Below are 21,363 nucleotides of genomic sequence, written 5' to 3' on the forward strand. Positions count from 1 at the left end.
TCACAACGGCAGGGACCAGGTGTGGTTCCCACCGTCGTGAACCGGTCGGGACCGTTAGTCCGCTCGGCCCATTCGGGCCGGAGAAAAACGGTGAGCGGCGATTCGTCCGAGCGGGGGGTGGGAGAATCGCGGGGGGTGTCAAGGCGGCGTGTCGTGTGTCGCCTGGCCCTCCCGCGATTCTCCCACCCGCCGTGGGGAGCAGAGAATCGCGCCCATTGAGAGGAGTTGAGGAAGTGAGGGTCCTTGGCATTCATGTCCACCAATCCTTGAAGGTTGCATGCAGGACAGGTGGACAAGTTGGTGAAGAAAGCATATGGAAAGCTTTCTTTTATTGTGTGAGGTATTGAATACAAAAGCAGGCATGTAATGCTGGCACTGTACAAAACACTGGTTTGGTCACAGCTGGAATTGTGTCTATAGTCTGATCACCACATTACAGGAAAGGCAGAATCACTCTGGAGAGGGTACAGAGGAGATTGACAAGAATGCTGCCAGGGCTTGAAAATTGCAGCTATGAGGAGAGATGGATAGGCCAAGGTTGTTTCCCTGGAACTGAGGAGGCTAAGGGGTGACCTAATTGAGCTGAAAAATATATAAGGGACTCTGGAAAGACTTGTTTCCGAACTGAACAATCAATTACCAGAGGGCATAGATTTAAGATAATTGGTAGAAGGATCAGAAGGGAGATGAGGAAAAGCCTTTTCACCGGACGGTTGTGGACATCTGGAATTCACTGCCTAAAATGGTTGAGGTTGAAATACTCAACTCATTGAAAAGGTACCTGGATCTGCACAGGGATTAAAATAAGTGGTTAATTTCTTTCATCTATCTTTTGGCCATCCCTGACATGAATGGTCTCTTTCTGCTTCATAACATTTCAATGCTACTGTGGTTCTGGGAAAATTATTAAAACTGTAGGCTACCAAATCCCTTGCAGCTTAAAGTCTTAAGAAAAGTGGCTGCAGTGGTAGTAGATACAGTGTTATGATCTTCCAAAATTCCCCAGACTCCAGAAAAGTCCCAGCAGAGTGGAAAATCACAAATGTTCAAGAAAGGAGAGAGACAGAAAGCAGGAAACCAGAGGCTCATTAGTCTAACATCTGTCATGCGAGAATCCATTGTTCAGAAGTTAATAGCAGGGCATTTAGAAATCCTAATCTTAATACAATCAAACAGAGCCAATCTAATTTTGAGAAAGGGAAATCGTGTTTGATTAATTTATTGGAGTAATTTGAGGAAGTAACAAGCAGTGTGGACAAAGCAAAACCAGTAACTGTGGTGTACTTGGATTTACTGAGGTGCCACAGGCGGGATCCTCCCTTCTGGGGACTTAGTCCCCACGCCCTCCGGAAAACGGGCGGGAATAACTCCAGACTTTTTCCTAGAAAGTCCGGGGTGATTCTCCATCCTCAAGGGGGCCAGCAAGGCCCCGGCATGCGTCCCGCAGCTCCGGCTGCCGGCGGGGCCCTGCAGTTACGCCCGCCCGGCCGCGCATGCGCATGGCAGCCAGGCGCGGGTCTGCGCATGCGTAGCGGCTGTCTACGCGCCGGCCCCCGCGCAACATGGCAGTACCTTACAGGGGGCTGGTGCAGAGGAACATAGGCCCCTCCCCCCGGAATGAGCGCGCCCACCGATTTGGTAGCCACCGACTGTGGGCCTGGCCACCATGGAGGCGCCCCCCCCCCCCCCCCCCCGGAGTCGGATCCCCCCGCCCTCCCCACCAGGACAGCCCCCCCGCAGCCAGAATGCCGAGGTCCCGCCGGGTGGGACCACATATGAACCACGCCGGCGGAACTCATCGGGCACTCGGCCCGTCCAACGTGAAGAATCACCACGGGGCCCGCTTTCAACGGCCCCCGACCGGCGCCGCGTCGATCACGCGTGCACGACTGCCAGCGATTCTCCGGTCGCCGAAGAATCGCGTGCCGGCGTGTGAGCCTATTTTCGATAATTCTCTGCTCCTGCGCTGGGCACGATTTTGGCGTGGAGGGTTGGAGAATCCCACCCCACATCTCAAAAGTTATCCAAAATGTGAGCTCATGATGTAGGGGCCAACATTTAGCATGGATAGAGGTTTGGTTAGCTGACAGAAAACAGAGAGGAGGGATAAATGAGTCATTTTCAGGTTGCCAAGTTGTAACTAGCGGAGTAGCACAGGGATCAGTGCTGGAACCTCAGCTATTTCCAATCTACGTCAATGACCTAGATGAAGGGAGCAATTGTATTGCAGCTAAACCTGCGAACTGCACAAATATAGGAAAGTAAGTTGTCAGGAGAAAGAGTCTGCAAAGGGATTTAGATAGGTTAAGTGAATGGGCAGAAATTTAGCTGCATTCTGAACATAGCTATTGGGTCTGGAAAAGGTGTACCAGGAAAAGGGAAACTTGTTGCTTCCCGCAGTGGGTGGTTTGAATAAAGACACAGAACCAGTTACCCTCCTCTCTCGGATTTATCATGATTTGGGGGTCCCAGCTGGACGGTAACAATTCAAGGGACCTTGCCCGGATTAACAACCTTTGGGGAAGCTCACCTGGGACTGGCCGTAACACTATCTGTATATATTTTTCTGTCTCTCTCTGCCTCTATCAATTTATATATATCTACCTCGTATTTCTACCTATATTTCTATTCCTTTCTCTCCATCTGTGTTTTCATCTATTTCTCTTCATGGCCATTTCCCACTCAAAACAGAATCCATCGTTGACTCTTTCACACAACAAAATTAGATGCTTGAAAGGTCTTTCAATTTTGTACGGTTATATTTCTATTTATTTCTACACACCCTGACACGTAGGGAAAACTGTAAAATGCGTATTTCTGGCTGGCATAAGTTCCGAAAATTGGCTCTAACACCAGGTTTTCTGTTTGCTAATCATTTCGCACACACTTGTGTCTTGTAAATCAGCAGCTTAATCTGCGATTGCAGGAGGGGACGTTTAACTCTAATCCTTTCCTTAGAGCACTTCCAGCTAATTTCTAAACTCCCTCTGCAGTGTTCCATCCAACACTCCCAAGTCAGGTTCAGCATGGGTTAGATACGAAATAATATGCCCCCAACGTCGTCCCATCAAATGCTTGCAAACCAGATTCTTCTCACATCTTCTCTACTGAGTAGTACTGCACTCCTGTATGCTTCACCAGATGCCTGTGTCTATGCATTTACAGTGTGTAGTTTATGTTTGCCCTATATGTATTTTCTTCTCATGTTCGGAATGATCTGTTTGAGCAGAACAATACTTTTCACTGTACCTCGGTACATGTGACAATAAACCAATCCAATCTAATCCAATCCTATATGGGTCATACCTATAACATTTTCCACACATATCTGGTGACTGTGTCACTGGAATCTATATTTTCTAAAACAGCTTTTTAATGTGCACTCTGAGTGGGATTGGCAGTTTGATGTCAATTAGAACCAAATCAGAACGAAAGAAGATAGGAGACTTCCTGCCAGTGACACCCCCACAAAAAAGAGCATTGTGCCTTTGGCACCCTCTTCCGTCAGAGAAGATGAGTAGTGGAGCCAACCTTTACTCATTTATTTGCAGAGTGAAACAAAACAAGCACATATCTCCTAACACAACCAACCCAGATTTTCACCAAATTCATCAACGAATTAAAGGAGCAGCTCCTTAAAGGGGTATTGTGGGTCTCTTCATACTCTTCTGAGTATACCAAATGAATAAAATAAACAAATTAATGGATGAACTACACTTTAAAGGGGAGCTATCTCTTTTGTTTAAAGGCTACTACTTTTCCGGCCAAGACTGCAACCTCAATTTATGCTCCCCACCTGCATATTAGAATTAGAATTAGAACAGTACAGCACAGAACAGGCCCTTCGGCCCTCGATGTTGTGCCGAGCAATGATCACCCTACACAAGCCCACGTATCCACCCTATACCAGTAACCCAACAACCCCCATTAACCTTATATTATTTAGGACACGAAGGGCAATTTAGCCTGGCCAATCCACCTAACCCGCACATCTTTGGACTGTGGGAGGAAACCGGAGCACCCGGAGGAAACCCACGCACACACGGGGAGGACGTGCAGACTCCACACAGACAGTGACCCAGCCGGGAATCGAACCTGGGACCCTGGAGCTGTGAAGCATTGATGCAAACCACCATGCTACCGTGCTGCCCATATAATTAAACACAACTGATGTACAATGAGCGCTAAGTGACTACCCAGTGGTTCATTGTCAGGGAGCATTGGACTATACTGTCTAGTCACAGAGGGAAAGATTATTGTGGTTGGTCATTGCCCAATATTTTCAGTGCACGACTGGGTGACCAATTGGGAAACACAAAGACTGTCTGATTCATTTCATGCTCAACCCTGCTCTTTGAGTGGAAGATGCACACTGACTCGCTCATTTTACAAAATCCTCTCCGTCTATCAACTGTGTGAGTCCTACATTAACCCAGTGTGCACTGTGTGTGGGATCTAGGAGGCGCCTATGCCCACAATGGAGCTTGCTAGATCTGGAGTGCAGAATGCGGGCTTGCTACCCATGCCCTCATCCTGCTGCCGGGAATTGGACGGGGAATCCAGGAATCGGATCCCACCCGCCAATTTTAAATGGCTTTGGAGTTGTCCTGACTCTAGCCCTGTGAGTCTGAAGTTCTGCACCCTGCGCTCAATAAACTCTCCCTCAAGACAACTAAAAAGTTCACAAAATACATGGTACAGTTTTAAATCCTTTCTAATGACAGGATTTAATATCACAATTTGGCGTACGTCTGTGCTGATCCATCAGCTAACGGGCAGGATGGGGTCAGCAAGCTTTCGCCAGTTCATCTGGCACAGTTCAATCTCTTGTATTTTTTGACTTGACATTCAAAGAACGGTCAAATCTCGTGGAAACCGGGTTTAATCTTGACTCTAAATGATTGGGTGTAACCTCAGTGAGGAGATTATTCCAACACTCAAACAGATGGGGCAGCAATTTAATTTCAGCACAGAGTTGCTGTTCAATGGGCTGAGCAAATTGCATTTGTCTGTAGCTCATTTGGACCATTTTAAACCCTCAAGGGTTCAGGTTGAGTGCAGATCACCGTAAACTTCCAACTCCTCCATTTGACTTCCTTCTCTCTGATTTCCTCCTCTCTTGTAACTCAGATTCTGTGGCTGGAAATTCCATCCCCTCCCCCCACTGCGACGCCCACCCCTCTCCCACTGTAGACCGCCCCCGTGCTGGATGTGGCAAACCATTCAAACATCCATCGACTGTGGCGGGACTGGAACACCCCACAAGTCGGAGAAGCTGGAAAATTCTCTGTTTTTCTATTTTTCTTTGTTTCCGCTTGTTTTTACAGCTTCTGACCTGGGTCTGTGATCTCTCCCCAAGCGAGCTGAGTCAGAGTCGCTCAGGCATTGGGGCAGCACGGTGGCACAGTGGTTAGCATTGCTGCCTCACAGCGCCAGGGACCCGGGGTCAATTCTGACCTTGGGTCACTGTCCGTGCGGAGTCTGCACGTTCTCCCCGTGTCTACGTGGGTTTCCTCCGGGTGCTCGGGTTTCCTCCCACAGTCCAAAGTTGTACAGGTTAACTGGATTGGTCATGATAAACTCCCCCTTAGGGTGGGGTTACAGGAATAGGGTGGCAGATTGGGCCAAGGTGGGGTGGCCTTTCAAAGGATCAGTGCAGACTCGATGGGCCAAATGGCCTCCTTCTGCACTACAGGGATTCTATGAAAAAGGACAATTATGGCTCCATGGCTGCCTCAGCGTGGAAAAGGCCAGGAATCTTGCATGGGATTTAACCTGATCCATAAGGCACTGACACACAACTAAATACTGTTGCATATTGTGACAACAGGTGCTAGCTGACTCAAAATCTTTTAAAAAGCCACAATTGTACTGAGTTACTGTTCGTTCCGAGTACAGCATCACTCTTTATTCAGCAGGGTCAGGGTTATTCACTGTGTAGCTGTAGTGTTGCTCTTTATTCAGCACGATAAAAGTTACTTCCTGTGTACTGTTCGTTCAACAGGTTAGGGGTTGTTCACTGTGAGTTTACAGCCTCTGTTTAATCAGTAGGGTAAGGATTACTCGCTGTGCAACTGTACGGAGACACTGGCCTGGATTCGCCGCCCGCGACACCAGCAGCTCAAATCGCGATCGGGCGCCCGGCCCAAGTCGAGGTTCGTGCTGGGTTGCAAACCAACCACGATGCACAGTCCCCCCCCCCCCCCCCCGCTGGCGGCGGGATCGGGGTTCACGCCCATGCACCAGCGGGACCCCGCCACACAGACCCCCTAAATAGGGAGACCCCCCCCCCCACAGGGACCCCCGAACTAAAGGGACCCCACCCAGAGACCCCCCTAACTAAAGGAACCAACCCCCATCCCCCGACAGACCCTCCTCGGATAGAGACCCCTGTCTGGAATCTAGAGAGCAGTCCATTGAAGGGCAGTGGAAAAAATTACAATTGTAACACTCACCTCGAAGCACCAAGTGTCCATTCCTGGAAAGAGTAATGCTGCGACCTGTGTTTATACCCCTCAGATCGCGTAGCTGCAAGTGTATTCATTCATTCCCTGTAGTGTCTGTGATTGACAGCTTCCAGAAATCAGCTATTCGACTTGCTTCATTCATCTTCTTCACTCTAAGTGCTGTGTGATGTGGAGATGCCGGCGTTGGACTGGGACTATGTGCTGTGTGACCACCATGTTCACAAACATCAACCACATAAAAGAGAGTTAAGTGCTGTTAATTTCCAGCTCAGCGCGTCAAAATCATTCAAGCGTGAAAGGACGTGATTGGAATACACTTGCAGATCTGAGGGGATTAAACACAGGTCACAGCTTTTCTCTTTCCAGGAATGGACACGTGGTGCTTCCAGGCGAGTGTTACACCAGTCACCTTTTTAATAACCTCGCCCACTGTTACGCCACTCTTTCAAGATAAAGATTAATCACTAACTTTGCAGAATAACTCTCCAATCAGCTTGGTAAGGGTCATTCACTATGTAACTGTTGAATTTTATTTGGATTGAGGGTTGTGTACAGTATTGTTGCCATGACTCTGACTAGAAGTGCAGCCCTCTGTTGGGAGCACGGGTTTGTCCTTGTGGTGTCATTGTACTTCTTATTGTTCTGTAGCGACTTGAATATGGACTCTTGATGTCTGGGGCACAGTCCCCGGGAAACATATGGCCCACAACTACCGTATGAAATCTTAAACAGAATGTGCATGAAATATTCAGCAGATCTGGTGGCATCTGTGGAAAGAGAAACCGAGTTAAAGGTTTGAGCCGAATATAACTCCTTCAGAACCAAAGGGAAGTAGAAATATGATGGGTTTTATGCTGTTGAAAGTAGGGGAGGAGGAAGAAGATCAAAAGTGAAGGTCCCGGGGAGGACAGAGGGTGGGAGAGATTTAATAACAAAGATGTAATGGAACAAAAAGCAAAGGGCATGGTCATGATTGGAGTAAAGAAACAAAGTATTGATCCAGAGTGAGTGTTTTTTTTAATTTATTTTTTTTAAATTTAGATTACCCAATTATTTTTTCTATTAAGGGGCAATTTAGCGTGGCCAATCCACCTACTCTGCACATTTTTGGGTTGTGGGGGCGAAACCCACGCAGACACGGGGAGAATGTGCAAACTCCACACGGACAGTGACCCAGAGCCGGGATCGAACCTGGGACCTCAGCGGCGTGAGGCGGTTGTGTTAACCACTAGGCCACCGTGCCAGAGTGAGTGTTAAGGGCAGAATAATGAACAGCTCCTACTGAAAGGAGAAAATTGAAAGCAAGATACAGACTGGCACTTGACCAAAGAAAAATCAAAATGGAGGACAGAGTTCATGGTCTGAAGTTGTTGAAGTCAATGATGAGTCCAGGGGGCTGCTAAATGCCTAATCGGGAGATGAGGTGCTGTTCCTCAAGCTTGTGTTGAGCTTCACTGGAACATAGCAGCAGGCTGAGGACAGAAATGTGAGAGTGAGAGCAATGTATGAACTAAAATGACGAGCAACTGGAAGCTCGGGGTCATGCATAGTAGCACAGTGATTAGCACAGTTGCTTCACAGCTCCAGGGTCCCAGGTTTGATTCCCACTTGGGTCACTGTCTGTGCGGAATCAACACGTTCTCCCCATGTCTGCGTGGGTTTCCTCCGCATGCTCCGGTTTCCTCCCACAAGTCTTGAAAGACTTGCTTGTTTGGACATTCTGAATTCTCCCTTTGCGTAGCCGAACAGGCGCCGGAGTGTGACGACTAGGGGATTTTCACAGTAACTTCATTGCAGTGTTAATGTAAGCCTACTTGTGCCAATAATAAAGATTATTAATATGCTTGCGGACTGAGCAAAGGTGTTCTGCAAAGCAGTCACCCAGTCTGCATTTGGTCTTCCCAATGTGGAGACAAACCCATTGACAGCAGTGAATATAGGATGGTACAGAAAGGAGTACAAATAAATTGCTTCTTCACCGAGAAGGACTGTTTGGGGCCTTGGACAGTGAGCAGAGAGGAGGTAAAAGGGCAAGTGTCACACCTCCTGCAATTGCCTGAGAAGATTCCATGGGGAAGGGGATGTTGTTTGAACTTTGGTTGCACCACACTTTGAGTCATGTGCAAAGTTCTGTTTGCCACATTATAAGAAGGAAATAGAAACAATGGAAAGGGTGCAGAGAAGATTTGCAAGGATAATACCAAAAACCATGAGCCTACATGACAGTCAATGACTGACGGACTCTCTTTTTGCTTGAAAACAAGAAGGCTGGGGTTGACCTGATCGAGGAGCCTGGGAGTATAGGAGCAGGATCAGGCCATCCAACCCCTCGAAGGTGCTCTGCCATTCAACTAGATCATGGATGATCTTCCATCTCGATACCATTTCCCCACAATATTCCTGTATCTCTTGATTTCATTTGTATCACAAAAACATACTCAATGACAAAGCTCCCTCAGCCCTCTGGGATAGAGAATTCCAAAGGTTCACTAACCTCTGAGTGAAGGAATTCCTCCTCATCTCAGTTGTAAATGGACTGCCCATTATTTTGAGGCTCTGTCCCCTGATTATAGAACCTGCATCCACCCTGTCGTGCCCTGTAAGAATTGTGAAAATCCAAGTACATCATATCCACTGGTTCCCCCGTATCTATTCTGCTAATTACATGCTCAAAAAAGCCGCAGCAAGTTTATCAAACATCATTTCCCTTTCATTAATCCATCTTGACTCCACCTACTTATGTGATCAGTTTCTAAGTTGTCACATAATTTAGAATAGATTCTTGTATTTTCTCTCCTACAGATGTTAGGCTAACTGTCTGCAATTCCCTGTTTTCTCTTTCCCTCCTTTCTTAAACAATGGAATTACACTTGCTCCCTTCCAATCTGCAGGCACTATTCCAGGATCTGTAAAATATTGAAAGATGATCACCAATGTATTCACTATCTCTATAACCACCTCTTTCAACACTCTGGGATGTAATCATCACGTCACAGGGATTTATCAACTTCCCCATTAATTTCTCCAATGCCACCTTTTTGATAATACCAATTTCCTTATTCTCTCTCGTCTTTTGGTTTGGTATCATTTCTGCAAAATTTCTTGTCTCTTCCTCTGTGGAGACAGGCACAAAGCAATTATTTAGCTTCTCCTCCATTTCCCTATTCTCCATCATAAATTCTCCTGTCTCTGCCTATAATGGACCCTCTTTTGTCTTTGCGAAAGTTTTAAAAATATTTTACATACCTATGGAATCTTTTACTGTCTGCTTTTATGCTTCTCCCTTTCTTTATCAGTTTCATGGAATTCCTTCGCTAAATTCCGATTTTTTGAAACTTCATAAACTACTTCCTTTGACCGAATACAGGGCGCGATTCTCCGCAAATGCGGCGAGTCGTAAAGGCTGCCGTGAAACTGGCCGTGTTTCACGGCAGCCTCCGCGCCCCCTCCCGGGACCCGATTCTCCACCCCCCCCCCCGGCGGGGCTAGCAGCGGGGCCTTAGCGACCGTCGCTAAGTCCGCGCCCCAAGCGTCGTGCCGGCTGACGTCAGCCGCGCATGCGCGGATTAGACGGCTCCAACCCGTGCATGCGCGGGGGCGTCATCTCCCTCGGCCGCCCCGCGGACTGATCCTGCGGGGCGGCAGAGGGAGAAAGAGTGCGTCTGTTACGGACGCACTGCCCGCGATCGGTGGGCACCGATCGCAGGCCCATGCCCCCCTTGGCGCTGCCGTGGTACTGCCATGCCAATCGGGGCCTTGGATGCCCAGAACGGGCATGTTGCGGCCGTTTTTACGACGGCAGCAAGCAGGTGTGTTTGCTGCCGTAAAAACGGCAGTAAAGGCCTGGGAACTCGGCCCATCAGCCTGGGGAGAATCGCTGTTCGCCGTAAAAACCGGCGAGCAGCGATTTGTGTCGTGTGGCGGCCGTGGGGGGGGGAGAATAGCGGGAGGGCGTGAAAAATGTCGGGGACGCCCTCCCGCTATTCTCCGACCCGTCGTGGGCAACGGAGAATCGCGCCCACAATCTTTCACTTATTTTGTTAGCCACAGTTGATTCACTTTTCCTGTTGGATTTTCTGCTTCAGAGGAATGTATATTTGTCATAAAAATGTATGTTTGTTGTCTACGCCTTTAAAATTATGAAAAGTTTTGATAGACTGGATGGCAAGAGAGTGGGCTGGATTTAAATCTGCTGTCCTAGCAGGAACCATGGCAAACGGGCCCACTAAATGGCAGGAGATTTCCGGGGTCAGTCTCTCTGCAGCTGGAGAACCTCCCTGATTAACAGAAGGGGCAGCTGCAGGATTCGCAGTGGGATTTCAATTAAGCTCAGTAAGGAACCAATTGGCACCCATTATCTCGAATGCCACTGCAATTTAGTGGTGCTGCAGGGATTTAACAGGAGCTGCAGGTCGAACCCCCAGAACGCTGCCCATCAAACATGGTCGGATTTGCCACCAGTCACCCGGTGGTGGGAGGGAGGTGGGGGGTGGGGGGTGGTGGTGTGGGGGGGGGGGGGGGGGGGGGTGTGGGTGGGGGGGGTGGGGGGGGGGGGTGGGGGGGGGGGGTCCACGTTATCAGGCACTCTCTGAATGGTCAGGAATCCAGCACCAGGAAGGTGATGGACCACTGAAAGTTAAATTCCCTGCCCTCTTTAACACCCCACCCCCCACATCCCTCCCACTCTTGATCCCAATCTTGCCCTCACTCACGTTTGGCTTGGGGCTCTACCAGCAGCCGTCACAACCACCGATGCTGACACACAATCACAGAATCTTTACTGCGAAGAAGGAGGCCATTTGGCCCATCGAGTCTGCACCGGGTCTCTGAAACAGCATTCTGTGTCGTCCCACTCCCTTGCCTTTTCCCCGGTAACCTTGCACATTCTCTCTTTTCAGATAGCAATCCAATTCCCTTTTGAATACCTCGATCGAACCTGCCTCCACCACCCTCTCAGGAAATTCATCCACTCATAGAATACCCAGAGTGCATAAGGAGGCCATTTGGCAGCTAGAGTCTGCACCGACCCAACAAAAGAGCATCCTGCCTCGGACCGTTTCCCCACCTTATCCCTGTACGCTGTAACGTAACCTAAATATCTTTGGATATTAAGGGGAAATTTATCATGGCCAATCCACCTAACCTGCACATCTTTGGACTGAGGAAGGAAACTGGAGCACCCGGAAGAAACCCACGCAGATACTGGGAGAAGGTGCACACTCCACACAGACAGGCACCCAATGCCAGAATTGAAGCAGGGTCCCTAGCGCTGTGAGGCAACAATGCTAACCATTGTGCCACAATGCTCTCGGGTGAAAAAAAAATCCTCACATCACCTTTACTCCTTTTGCCAATTACTTTAAATCTGTACCCTCTAGTTCTTGATGCTCTTTTGAGTGGGAACAGTTTCTCACTATCCTATCCAGCGAGTAATAGCTCCTAGCCTCTGATTGGTCAGCATCCCTTTGGTGACGGAGGCCTTAATTGTTGCCTGAAGGACACTGAATGTTGTCAGGCCTTCCTCACAGAATTGACAGGGATTATCTGCCAGTTCCCCGACTGGCGAGCAAGACCTCCATCATCCTTGAAGCGCAGAACTAGAAGTTATCAATATAAGGTAGTGACCAAGAAATCCAATCGGGAATTCCGAAGAAACGCCTTTGCCTAAAGAGTAGTGAGAATGCGAAACTCACTACCACAGGAAGCGATTGAAGTGAAACTAAACAATCATATGAGGGAGAAGGCATGATAGATTTAAATGAGTAAAGATGGGAGGAAGCTCGTGGAGCGTAAGTGCCAGCATCGACTGGTTGGGCCGAATGGCCTGTTTTTGTGCTGTATGTCCTGTGTAAATTGCCCTCATTCTGAAATTGAAACCTGCACAATGGTTCAAATAAACAATTGATGGATATGGTGAGCAGGAGAACTCGAGTGGCGTTGAGCCAACAAGAAACAAGATTTGTTCCTGTCAGATTGGATAAGGGGTCATTGAGTAACGGTTGCTATGTCCTTTCTTTGCTTCAGGTTGCCATTATAGCTGGGAACTTTGAACTGGCCGAAATTATCAAGAATCACAAGGAAGCCGATGTTGGTGAGTTTGAATCTTAATTTTGTGTAAAGGGAAGGAGTGCTCACCTTGTGATCCATTAAGTCAATGAGTCAGCCATACAGCGATGAGGCTAAACTACTGAGGGGTTAGTCACCTAGTGACAGGGCTGAATCAACTGGTCAACAAGAATCAAATCACGTGCTTAAATTAGGCCTTTAAGATGCAAACATTGCAGGTTGAGGGGTTCTCACTCGTGGTTCTTTGAAGATAAATGGAGGTGGAAAGAATTTAGGGTTTACCTATGAAGCTGTAATCAAGGCTCCATTCAGATCAGATTTGCAAGTGAATTAGCCCCTCTCATTGCTTGGGAAGCCTTTATTAGACAGGATTCCATCCTTCTTGCTGGAGCATGATCCCTATTCTGTCCTGTCAGTCTCCAGGCTGCATCACCCTCTCTGGCCCTTGGAATAATAATCTGTTTCATCTAAAGTTAGTTTCGATCATGTGACCACATGACCAATACTCCTATTGTCCACAAAAATTATTCGAAATTAGAAGCCATTCATACAGTGGAGGTGAATGGTGGCCATCATATCAACTTGTGATAAACTGGTTTCTCCACACCTCCTTTTGTTAACTCTTGTGGCCTTCTTGCGAAGGGACCATTATAATTCAGCTTCTGTACTTTCCCAGACAATAGGAGCTGTGAATTAACAAGTGATTTCATATCCAGGATTCCTTTTTAAACGGGTTTTTAATGTTATAGTCATGTTCCAGAGGCAGGAGTTAGTTCTTGTGCACCTAAGCCCAGCCAGCTGATTTCACCGGTCGTCTTTGCAGCAGCACATTGATCATTTTAAAAGTTTGTTTCAGAGTCGGTTGAAAAAAGTTTTGTACCTTAAAAGTTGTGAATATGACAAGGCTTCACTGGGCATGACAACAGTGAACGGCCTGCATCATCAAAGGGGTCAGTTATTCACACAGTGACAGGGTTGCACTATCAAAGCGGTCAGACAGTCAGTCAGTGAATCATGCCGCACCTTGGCCGCACCTTGGGGTCAGCGCTGAGGGCTTATCTCATTGCCACACCAGCTGTGCATTCAAAGATAGAGCCATCATGGTGTTAAGCTTTTAACATTTTGTATGCTTGCTTTGATTAATAATATCAACAGATTGGATTAATGATTGAGCTGATTCAATTAGAGTCCCTGAAGGCACAGACATCCTAATGGAATGAACTGTATTTTACTGTTCAACAAAGTGACAGGTCCCTTCACTATTAATTACAATGGGGTAGGGCAGGCTCTTATTAAAATATGTCAGAACTGTGTTCAAAGTGAGAGATTTATATTGGCAGTTCAAATAACTTCCCTGAAGAAAGTTCATTAGTTTCCTCATTAATGGTTCCACTATTATTTCACCCAGTCAGCAGCAAAAGGATATTACATGTGTTAAATACATAGTAAAGCTGCACTATTCCATCAGACACAGCATGACTTAGGTACAGCATGACTTAGACGCAGTGTGAAGTTCCCTAAATTCCACTCTGTCCACTATGAAGTGTGGGCTGCATATCTGTAAAAGGCCAAATTCATTTGATAAGTAGGATAGGGCCACCAGAGGTGGTGTCATGATGGTATACATTGGGATAGAGTTGCCCTGGAAGTCCTCAACATTGATGTCAGACCCCATGAAGTCTCATGGTACCAGGTTGGATATGAGCAAGGAAACCTCCTGCTGATTACAACTCCTCCCCCCTCAGCTCATGGGTCAGTGCTTCTCCATAATTAACACCAATTTGAAGAGGTACTGAGGGTGACAATGAAATGAAATGAAAATCGCTTATTGTCACAAGTAGGCTTCAAATGAAGTTACTGTGAAACGCCCCTAGTCGCCACATTCTGGCGCCTGTTTGGGGGGGCTGGTACGGGAATTGAACCGTGCTGCTGGCCTGCCTTGGTCTGCGATTTAACCCTGTGCTAAAGGGCACGGAATGTACGCCGGGGATTTCAATGACTGTCACCAAGAATGGTGACTAAGTAGGCTTAGTCCTGAAGGACATAACTGCAAGATTGGGTATGTGGCAAGCGTTGAGGGAACCAAGAAGATGTCAATACCTATTTGACCTCAACCTCCCCAAGCTACCTGTCGCAGACGCATCTGTCCAAGATGGTATTGGTAGGAGTGACCACCTGACAGTCTCTTTGTGGAGACAAAGCCCCATATTCACATTGAGGATACCCTCCATCATGTTGTGTGGTATTATCACCATTCTAAATGGGATAGACTTCGAACAGATCCAGCAACCCAAGACTGGGCATCCATGAGACGCTGTGGGCCATCAGCAGCAGATTGTACGTAACCTCAATCTGTAACCTCTTGCTCCGGCATATTCCCCACTCTACTATTAGCACTAAGCCGGGGGATAACCCTGGTTCAGTGATGATGCAGAAGGGCATGTCAGGAGCAGTAGCAGGGATATCAAAAAATGAGGTGTCAACCTGGTAAAGCTACAACACAGGACTAAATATGTGCCAAACAGCAGATGCGATACAGAAGAGCTAAGCAATCCCATCACCAATGGATCAGATCTGAGCTCTGCAGTCCTGCCATCCCATGGCAAGAGAATGTTCCTCCTAGCTGTCACCGCCTCCACAAGGATGCGCAGACACTCCTTTGAAAATCTGGGATTTTTCTGCCTCCCTGAAGTGCCCTCCCGCATGGAGTGTCTGCCGGCTGTTGCTGCCGCCATGATGTGGACCTGCCTCTGCCTCCTCCATTAGCTTCAACGGCCTCCCACCTTGAAACTTCATTAGACTTGGCGCCTGCCACGCTCCTGCCTGCCAGCCCTGGTGACCATCTCCAAGCACATTTGACACTGGCCGCCATTTGCGTGGCCAGCCAATGTGAAATTACATTGATCTCCCGCGGGTCTGGGAAATGTGGCCGCTTCGGATCCCGTCCACCGCGCATCTACGTCATGCGTAACACTCTCGCCGAAGTATTATCCAGCAGCATTTATCTGTGCACTGATGCTCAGTTTGAACTCTGCCAGGATCACTCAGCTCCTAAACTAATTACAACTTTGGTCAAAACATGGACAAACAAGCTGAATTCCTGAGGTGAGGTGAGGTGGGAGTTGACGGCCTTTGATATCAAGGCAGCTTTTGACTGAGTATGGCACCAAGGAGCCCTCACAAAACTGAATTTGTTGGGTATTAGTTAAAGTCAGACGCAACATAACGGAAGAGGATTTTGGTTGGTAGATGTCAATAGTCACAGTCCCAGGACATCATTGTAGTAGCTCCTCAGGCTAATGTCCTGAGCCCAACCATCTTCAGCTCCTTCATTAATGCCCTTCCCTTCATCTTAAGGTTAGAAGTGGGGATGTTCGCTGATGATAGCACAACGCTGAGTACCATTCACAATTCCTCCGATACTGGCCTGAATTTTCAGGAGGGTGGATTCGGTGGGGAGCACATCCCTATCAAACCCGCTGCAATTTCACTCAATAATGGGTGTTGATTGCGAGCAGTTGGTACTATAGGGGCAGCACGGTAGCATGGTGGTTAGCATAAATGCTTCACAGCTCCAGGGTCCCAGGTTCGATTCACGGCTGGGTCACTGTCTGTGCGGAGTCTGCACGTCCTCCCCGTGTGTGCGTGGGTTTCCTCCGGGTGCTCCGGTTTCCTCCCACAGTCCAAAGATGTGCGGGTTAGGTGGATTGGCCATGCTAAATTGCCCGTAGTGTCCTAAAAGTAAGGTTAGGGAGGGGATTGTTGGGTTACGGGTACAGGGTGGATACATGGATTTGAGTAGGGTGATCATTGCTCGGCACACATCGAGGGCCGAAGGGCCTGTTCTGTGCTGTACTGTTCTATGTTCTATGTTCTATCCTCATTTATAAAGAAGTCCTGCCTTGGAGAGCGGTTGGCCAATTAGCTCTCCAGCCCATAATTAGCTCTCCTTAGATAATTGAAAATATTCCACGAATTGTCTTTTGTACCAAGTCAACTCCATTCCACCCAATATAAGGGTCAGCGTGTGCTAGAAGGAATTCAGTCTGTTGGGGTTTTGTTTTAATTTGGAGCCAGGAACCCTACGGCCGGCTCATTTTTGGGTCCTAAACCTGTGCCACTTCTGCAGAAATGCAGATCCCCTGACTGGGGAAGATTATTGCTGCCAGGTGCTGACAGAAATTGAGTGCAATGCTCAGCCAGATGGCATCATTACTTGGCATGCCTTAAAGTTTACTGGCAGGATAAAGTAGGCAGGGTATGAGGGCCAGCAGCTTCGGAGCTCAGACAAGTGGCTAAATTGTCACAGAAAAGGTACTAGGTCCACTCTGTGTAAATAACCTTGTTTCCCCAACAATTCTACTTCCGCAGAAACATCATTGGCAGCCTTCCTACATTGCACCCAACAGCTGTGCACCAACATGCACCAGACTGTTCCCTTTTCCCAATCTGCAATACCTTCAGGTCCACTGCAGCTTGTTAACAAGTTCTTCAAGGAGTTCTACAGCCAGCTAATTGGAGGTGAGTGGGCTGCCGGCCCTCCCACCTCTGCTCTCCGTTTGAAAATAACAGCACAAAGTTATTTTCACAAAGTGCTTCACTTCATACAGGGAGTTGAAAATCAAGCCCGGATGTCCATGCCTGAGCCGGCAGCCTGTGCCAAATGTTCACTAGCCTCTGGGAAAAGAACCACTTTCTGTCATTCAACCAAATTTGACCTGACACATATAATATAAAACAGTGATTGTTGGTGCTCCCTTCCCTATGTTAATTAGAACAGGCTGTCGATTTGAACGCAATCTCTTCCCTTCCACATCTTATGAACCTCAACCAAATCAGACCAATACTTCTCCGAAATATAGATTCCCGGCCGTGATCCTAGTTTGATGCTTCAAACTGAAAATTAACCACGTGTTCCTTGTTTGTACCTATTTAAAAGCCTCAATGCCACCAGTCATGACAGGAGGCCCAAGCTGGATACAGGTTCTAAACTGAGGCTTGAGAAAGATCTGGCAGAAAATTATTTCCTGCTGATGTACTTGTTCCTCTAATTGATTTAATCTTTTGATAGAGATGTGGCTCCATTATACCTTCAAAGCCATGCAAGTTATGCGAATTGCTTTGCGATAATTACAATGCAATTATTTAAGAAAGAACTCAGTCAAATTTGAGCAACATTACTCTGGTGAATTTTGTTGCTATCAAGGCTTGGGATATTGAGACCAGGGAATGGAACATTTTTCTGTTTCAACATCAGGCTCTCCCAAGTGCTGTGAGATACAGAGTGAAGCTCTCCCCACACTACTCCATCAAATACTCCCAGGTCGGGTAGAGCATGGGTTAGGTGCAGAGTAGAGATGCCTTTGCATTGTGCATTCAAATACTCCCAGGACAGGTGCAGCACATGTTGAATGCAGATGCCTGGATCTTCCTAGGAGTGGCAATCATTGTCAGATTACCGCTGTGATCAAACATTCCTCCAAGTCAATGCTGCTCCACATTTCCTCTGGGATCTTCCAAACATGGATTTCCCAGGAATGCAGATGGCAGCATTCTTCGGAGAGCTCCATCACAGCAGAATAGAGTCAGAGGAAGACAGGGTACTTTTCTTTACTGCCCTTATGGTAAATTTAGAGGTTGAGTATAAATGTTAGTGTATGGGTGAATGATGTAGGAGTGATTGAGTCGTGGGGGTACATGGATGAGGTAAATGGATAGGGTGGGTGAAGTGAGTAAAATGGGTGAGCTGAGAAAGTGGGTAAGTTGGTAGTGGGGAGGTGAGTGGGGTAATAAATGGGCAGGGTACAAGTGGGAGAGGTGGATAGGATTGCAAGTGGATGAGGTAGCAATTGGGTGAGAGTGTAGGGTTGTAGGTGGGTGAGGTGGTGGGGGGGGGGGGGGGTGAGGTGATAGTTGGGTTGGGCTGGTGGTTGAGGGTGTAATCAGAGTTACCCCAGTAGTTACAGCCCAGTAAACCAAAAAAAGTCTTCTTTATTCCAACTCCCTGTTTTCTGGCCTGTACCCATCTTCAATCCATGCCAATATATTACCACTGACCCCATGAGTCCCAACTTTAATCATCTCTTCTGTGGTACCTCATTGAATGCTTTTCCAAAATCCCAATTTCCTACATCAACTGGAGGTTCACTATTATCCATTTTTCAAGCCACTTCTTCAAAACATTCTACCCTGGGTGACATGGTGGCACAGTGGTTAGAATAGAATAGAATAGAACATTACAGCGCAATACAGGCCCTTCGGCCCTCAATGTTGCGCCGACCTGTGAAACCAATCGAAAGCCCATCTACACTATTCCATTATCATCCATATGTTTATCCAATGACCATTTAAATGCCCTTAATGTTGGTGAGTCCACTACTATTGCAGACAGGGTATTCCGCACCCTTACTACTCTCTGAGTAAAGAAACTGCCTCTGACATCTGTCCTGTATCTATCTCCCTTCAATTTGAAGCTATGTCCCCTCATGCTGGACATCACCATCCGAGGAAAAAGGCTCTCACTGTCCACCCTATCTAATCCTCTGATCATCTTGTATGCCTCTATTAAGTCACCTCTTAACCTTCTCTCTCTAACGAAAACAGCCTCAAGTCCCTCAGCCTTTCCTCATAAGATCTTCCCTCCATACCAGCCAACATCCTGGTAAATCTTCTCTGCGCCCTTTCCAATGCTTCCACATCCTTCCTATAATGTGGTGACCAGAACTGCACGCAATACTCCAAATGCGGCCGCACCAGAGTTTTGCACAGCTGCAACATGACCTCATGGCTCTGTAACTCAATCCCTCTACCAATAAAAGCTAACACACCGTACGCCTTCTTAACCACCCTATCAACCTGGGTGGCAACTTTCAGGGATCTAAGTACGTGGACACCAAGATCTCTCTGCTCATCCACACCACCAAGAATCCTACCATTAGCCCAGTACTCTGTATTCCTGTTACTCCTTCCAAAATGAATCACCTCACACTTTTCTGCATTTAACTCCATTTGCCACTTCTCAGCCCAGCTCTGCAGCTTATCTATGTCCCTCTGTAACCTGCAAAATCCTTCCACATCCTTCCACACTGTCCACAACTCCACTGATTTTAGTGTCATCCGCAAATTTACTCGCCGATCCTTCTACGCCCTCCTCCAGGTCATTTATAAAAACAACAAACAGCAGTGGCCCCAAAACAGATCCTTGTGGTTCACCACTAGTAACTGAACTCCAGGCTGAACATTTCCCATCAACCACCACCCTCTGTCTTCTTACAGCTAGCCAGTTTCTGATCCAAACCGCTAAATCATCCTCAGTCCCATGCCTCCGTATTTTCTGCAATAACCTACCGTAGGGAACCTTATCAAATACTTTACTGAAATCCATATACACCACATCAACTGCTTTACCCTCGTCCATCTGTTTGGTCACCTTCTCAAAGAACTCAATAAGGTTTGTGAGGCACGACCTATCCTTCACAAAACCGTGTTGACTATCCCTAATCAAATTATTCCTTTCTAGATGATTATAAATCCTATCTCTTATAATCCTTTCCAAGATTTTGCCCACAACAGAAGGATTGCTCACTGGTCTATAGTTACTGGGGTTGTCTCTACTCCCCTTCGTGAACAAGGGGACAACATTTGCTATCCTCCAGGCACGATTCCTGTAGACAATGATGACATAAAGATCAAAGCTAAAAGCCCTGCAATCTCCTCCCTAGCTTCCCAGTGAATCCTGGGATAAATCCCATCCGGCCTAGGGGACTTATCTATTTTTACACTTTCCAGAATTGCTAACACCTCCTCCTTATGAACCTCAATCCCGTCTAGTCTAGTTAGCATTTTTGCCTCACAACACTGGGGACCCGGGTTTGATTCCGGCCTTGGGTCACTGTCTGTGTGGAGTTTGCACTTTCTCCCCCTGTCTGCGTCCATTTCCTCCAGCTGCTCCGGGTTCCTCCCACAGCCCAAAAATGTGTAGATTAGGTGGATCGGCCATGCTAAATTGCCCCTTAGTTAGGGGGATGTGCAGCTCAGATGGGGTTATGGGCAAGGGGTATGGGCCGAGGGTTTCAGAGGGTTGGTGCAGACTCAATGGGCCAAATGGTCTCCTTCTACACTGTCGGGATTCTATGGGGATAGATATATGAGGAGTCATAGATTTAACAAACATGGAATCTCTTTCGTAAATCTGTGTAGACTGTATTTAATTATGTTATGATTTTCAAAGTGCTTTACCATCACATCCCTAATAATTGATTCTAACATTTTGTCTACTATTGATGTTAGCAACTGGTCTATGGTCTCCCGTGTTCTCTCTTTGTCGTTTCTTAAATCGCAAGGCTATGTTTCCTCACTTCTAATACTTGGTTCTGGAATATAAGGAATTTTGGAAAATCAAACCAATGCATCCACTAGCTTTTTTTAGTAACCATCATCCGTCCAGGTCTCTGGGTCAGTCCAAGCCTCTGGATCAGTCCAGGCCTCTGGACCAGTCCAGGTCTCTGGATCAGTCCAGTCTCTGGGTCAGTCCAGGTCTCTGGGTCAGTCCAGGTCTCTGGGTCAGTCCAGGTCTCTGGATCAGTCCAGGCCTCTGGACCAGTCCAGGTCTCTGGGTCAGTCCAGGTCTCTGGGTCAGTCCAGGTCTCTGGATCAGTCCAGGTCTCTGGGTCAGTCCTGGTCTCTGGATCAGTCCAGGTCTCTGGGACAGTCCAGGTCTCTGGGTCAGTCCAGGTCTCTGGGTCAGTCAAGGTCTCTGGATCAGTCCAGGTCTCTGGGTCAGTCCAGGTCTCTGGGTCAGTCCAGGTCTCTGGGTCAGTCCAGGTCTCTG

General features: G+C 47.5%; 1 protein-coding gene across 1 annotated transcript in view; it reads left to right on the top strand.

The window, feature by feature from the left end:
• The window catches only part of shank3a (SH3 and multiple ankyrin repeat domains 3a), a 1,085,379-nt gene that overhangs the window by 567,581 nt on the left and 496,435 nt on the right, over positions 1–21,363 (top strand). The window contains exon 11 of the mRNA XM_038811689.1: positions 12,492–12,558. Within this exon, the coding sequence (XP_038667617.1) occupies positions 12,492–12,558 (67 nt within the window). The remainder of the gene's footprint in view (positions 1–12,491; positions 12,559–21,363) is intronic.

Source organism: Scyliorhinus canicula, chromosome 11, assembly GCF_902713615.1.
Source record: "Scyliorhinus canicula chromosome 11, sScyCan1.1, whole genome shotgun sequence".
In the NCBI taxonomy this organism is placed as follows: Eukaryota; Metazoa; Chordata; class Chondrichthyes; order Carcharhiniformes; family Scyliorhinidae; genus Scyliorhinus; species Scyliorhinus canicula.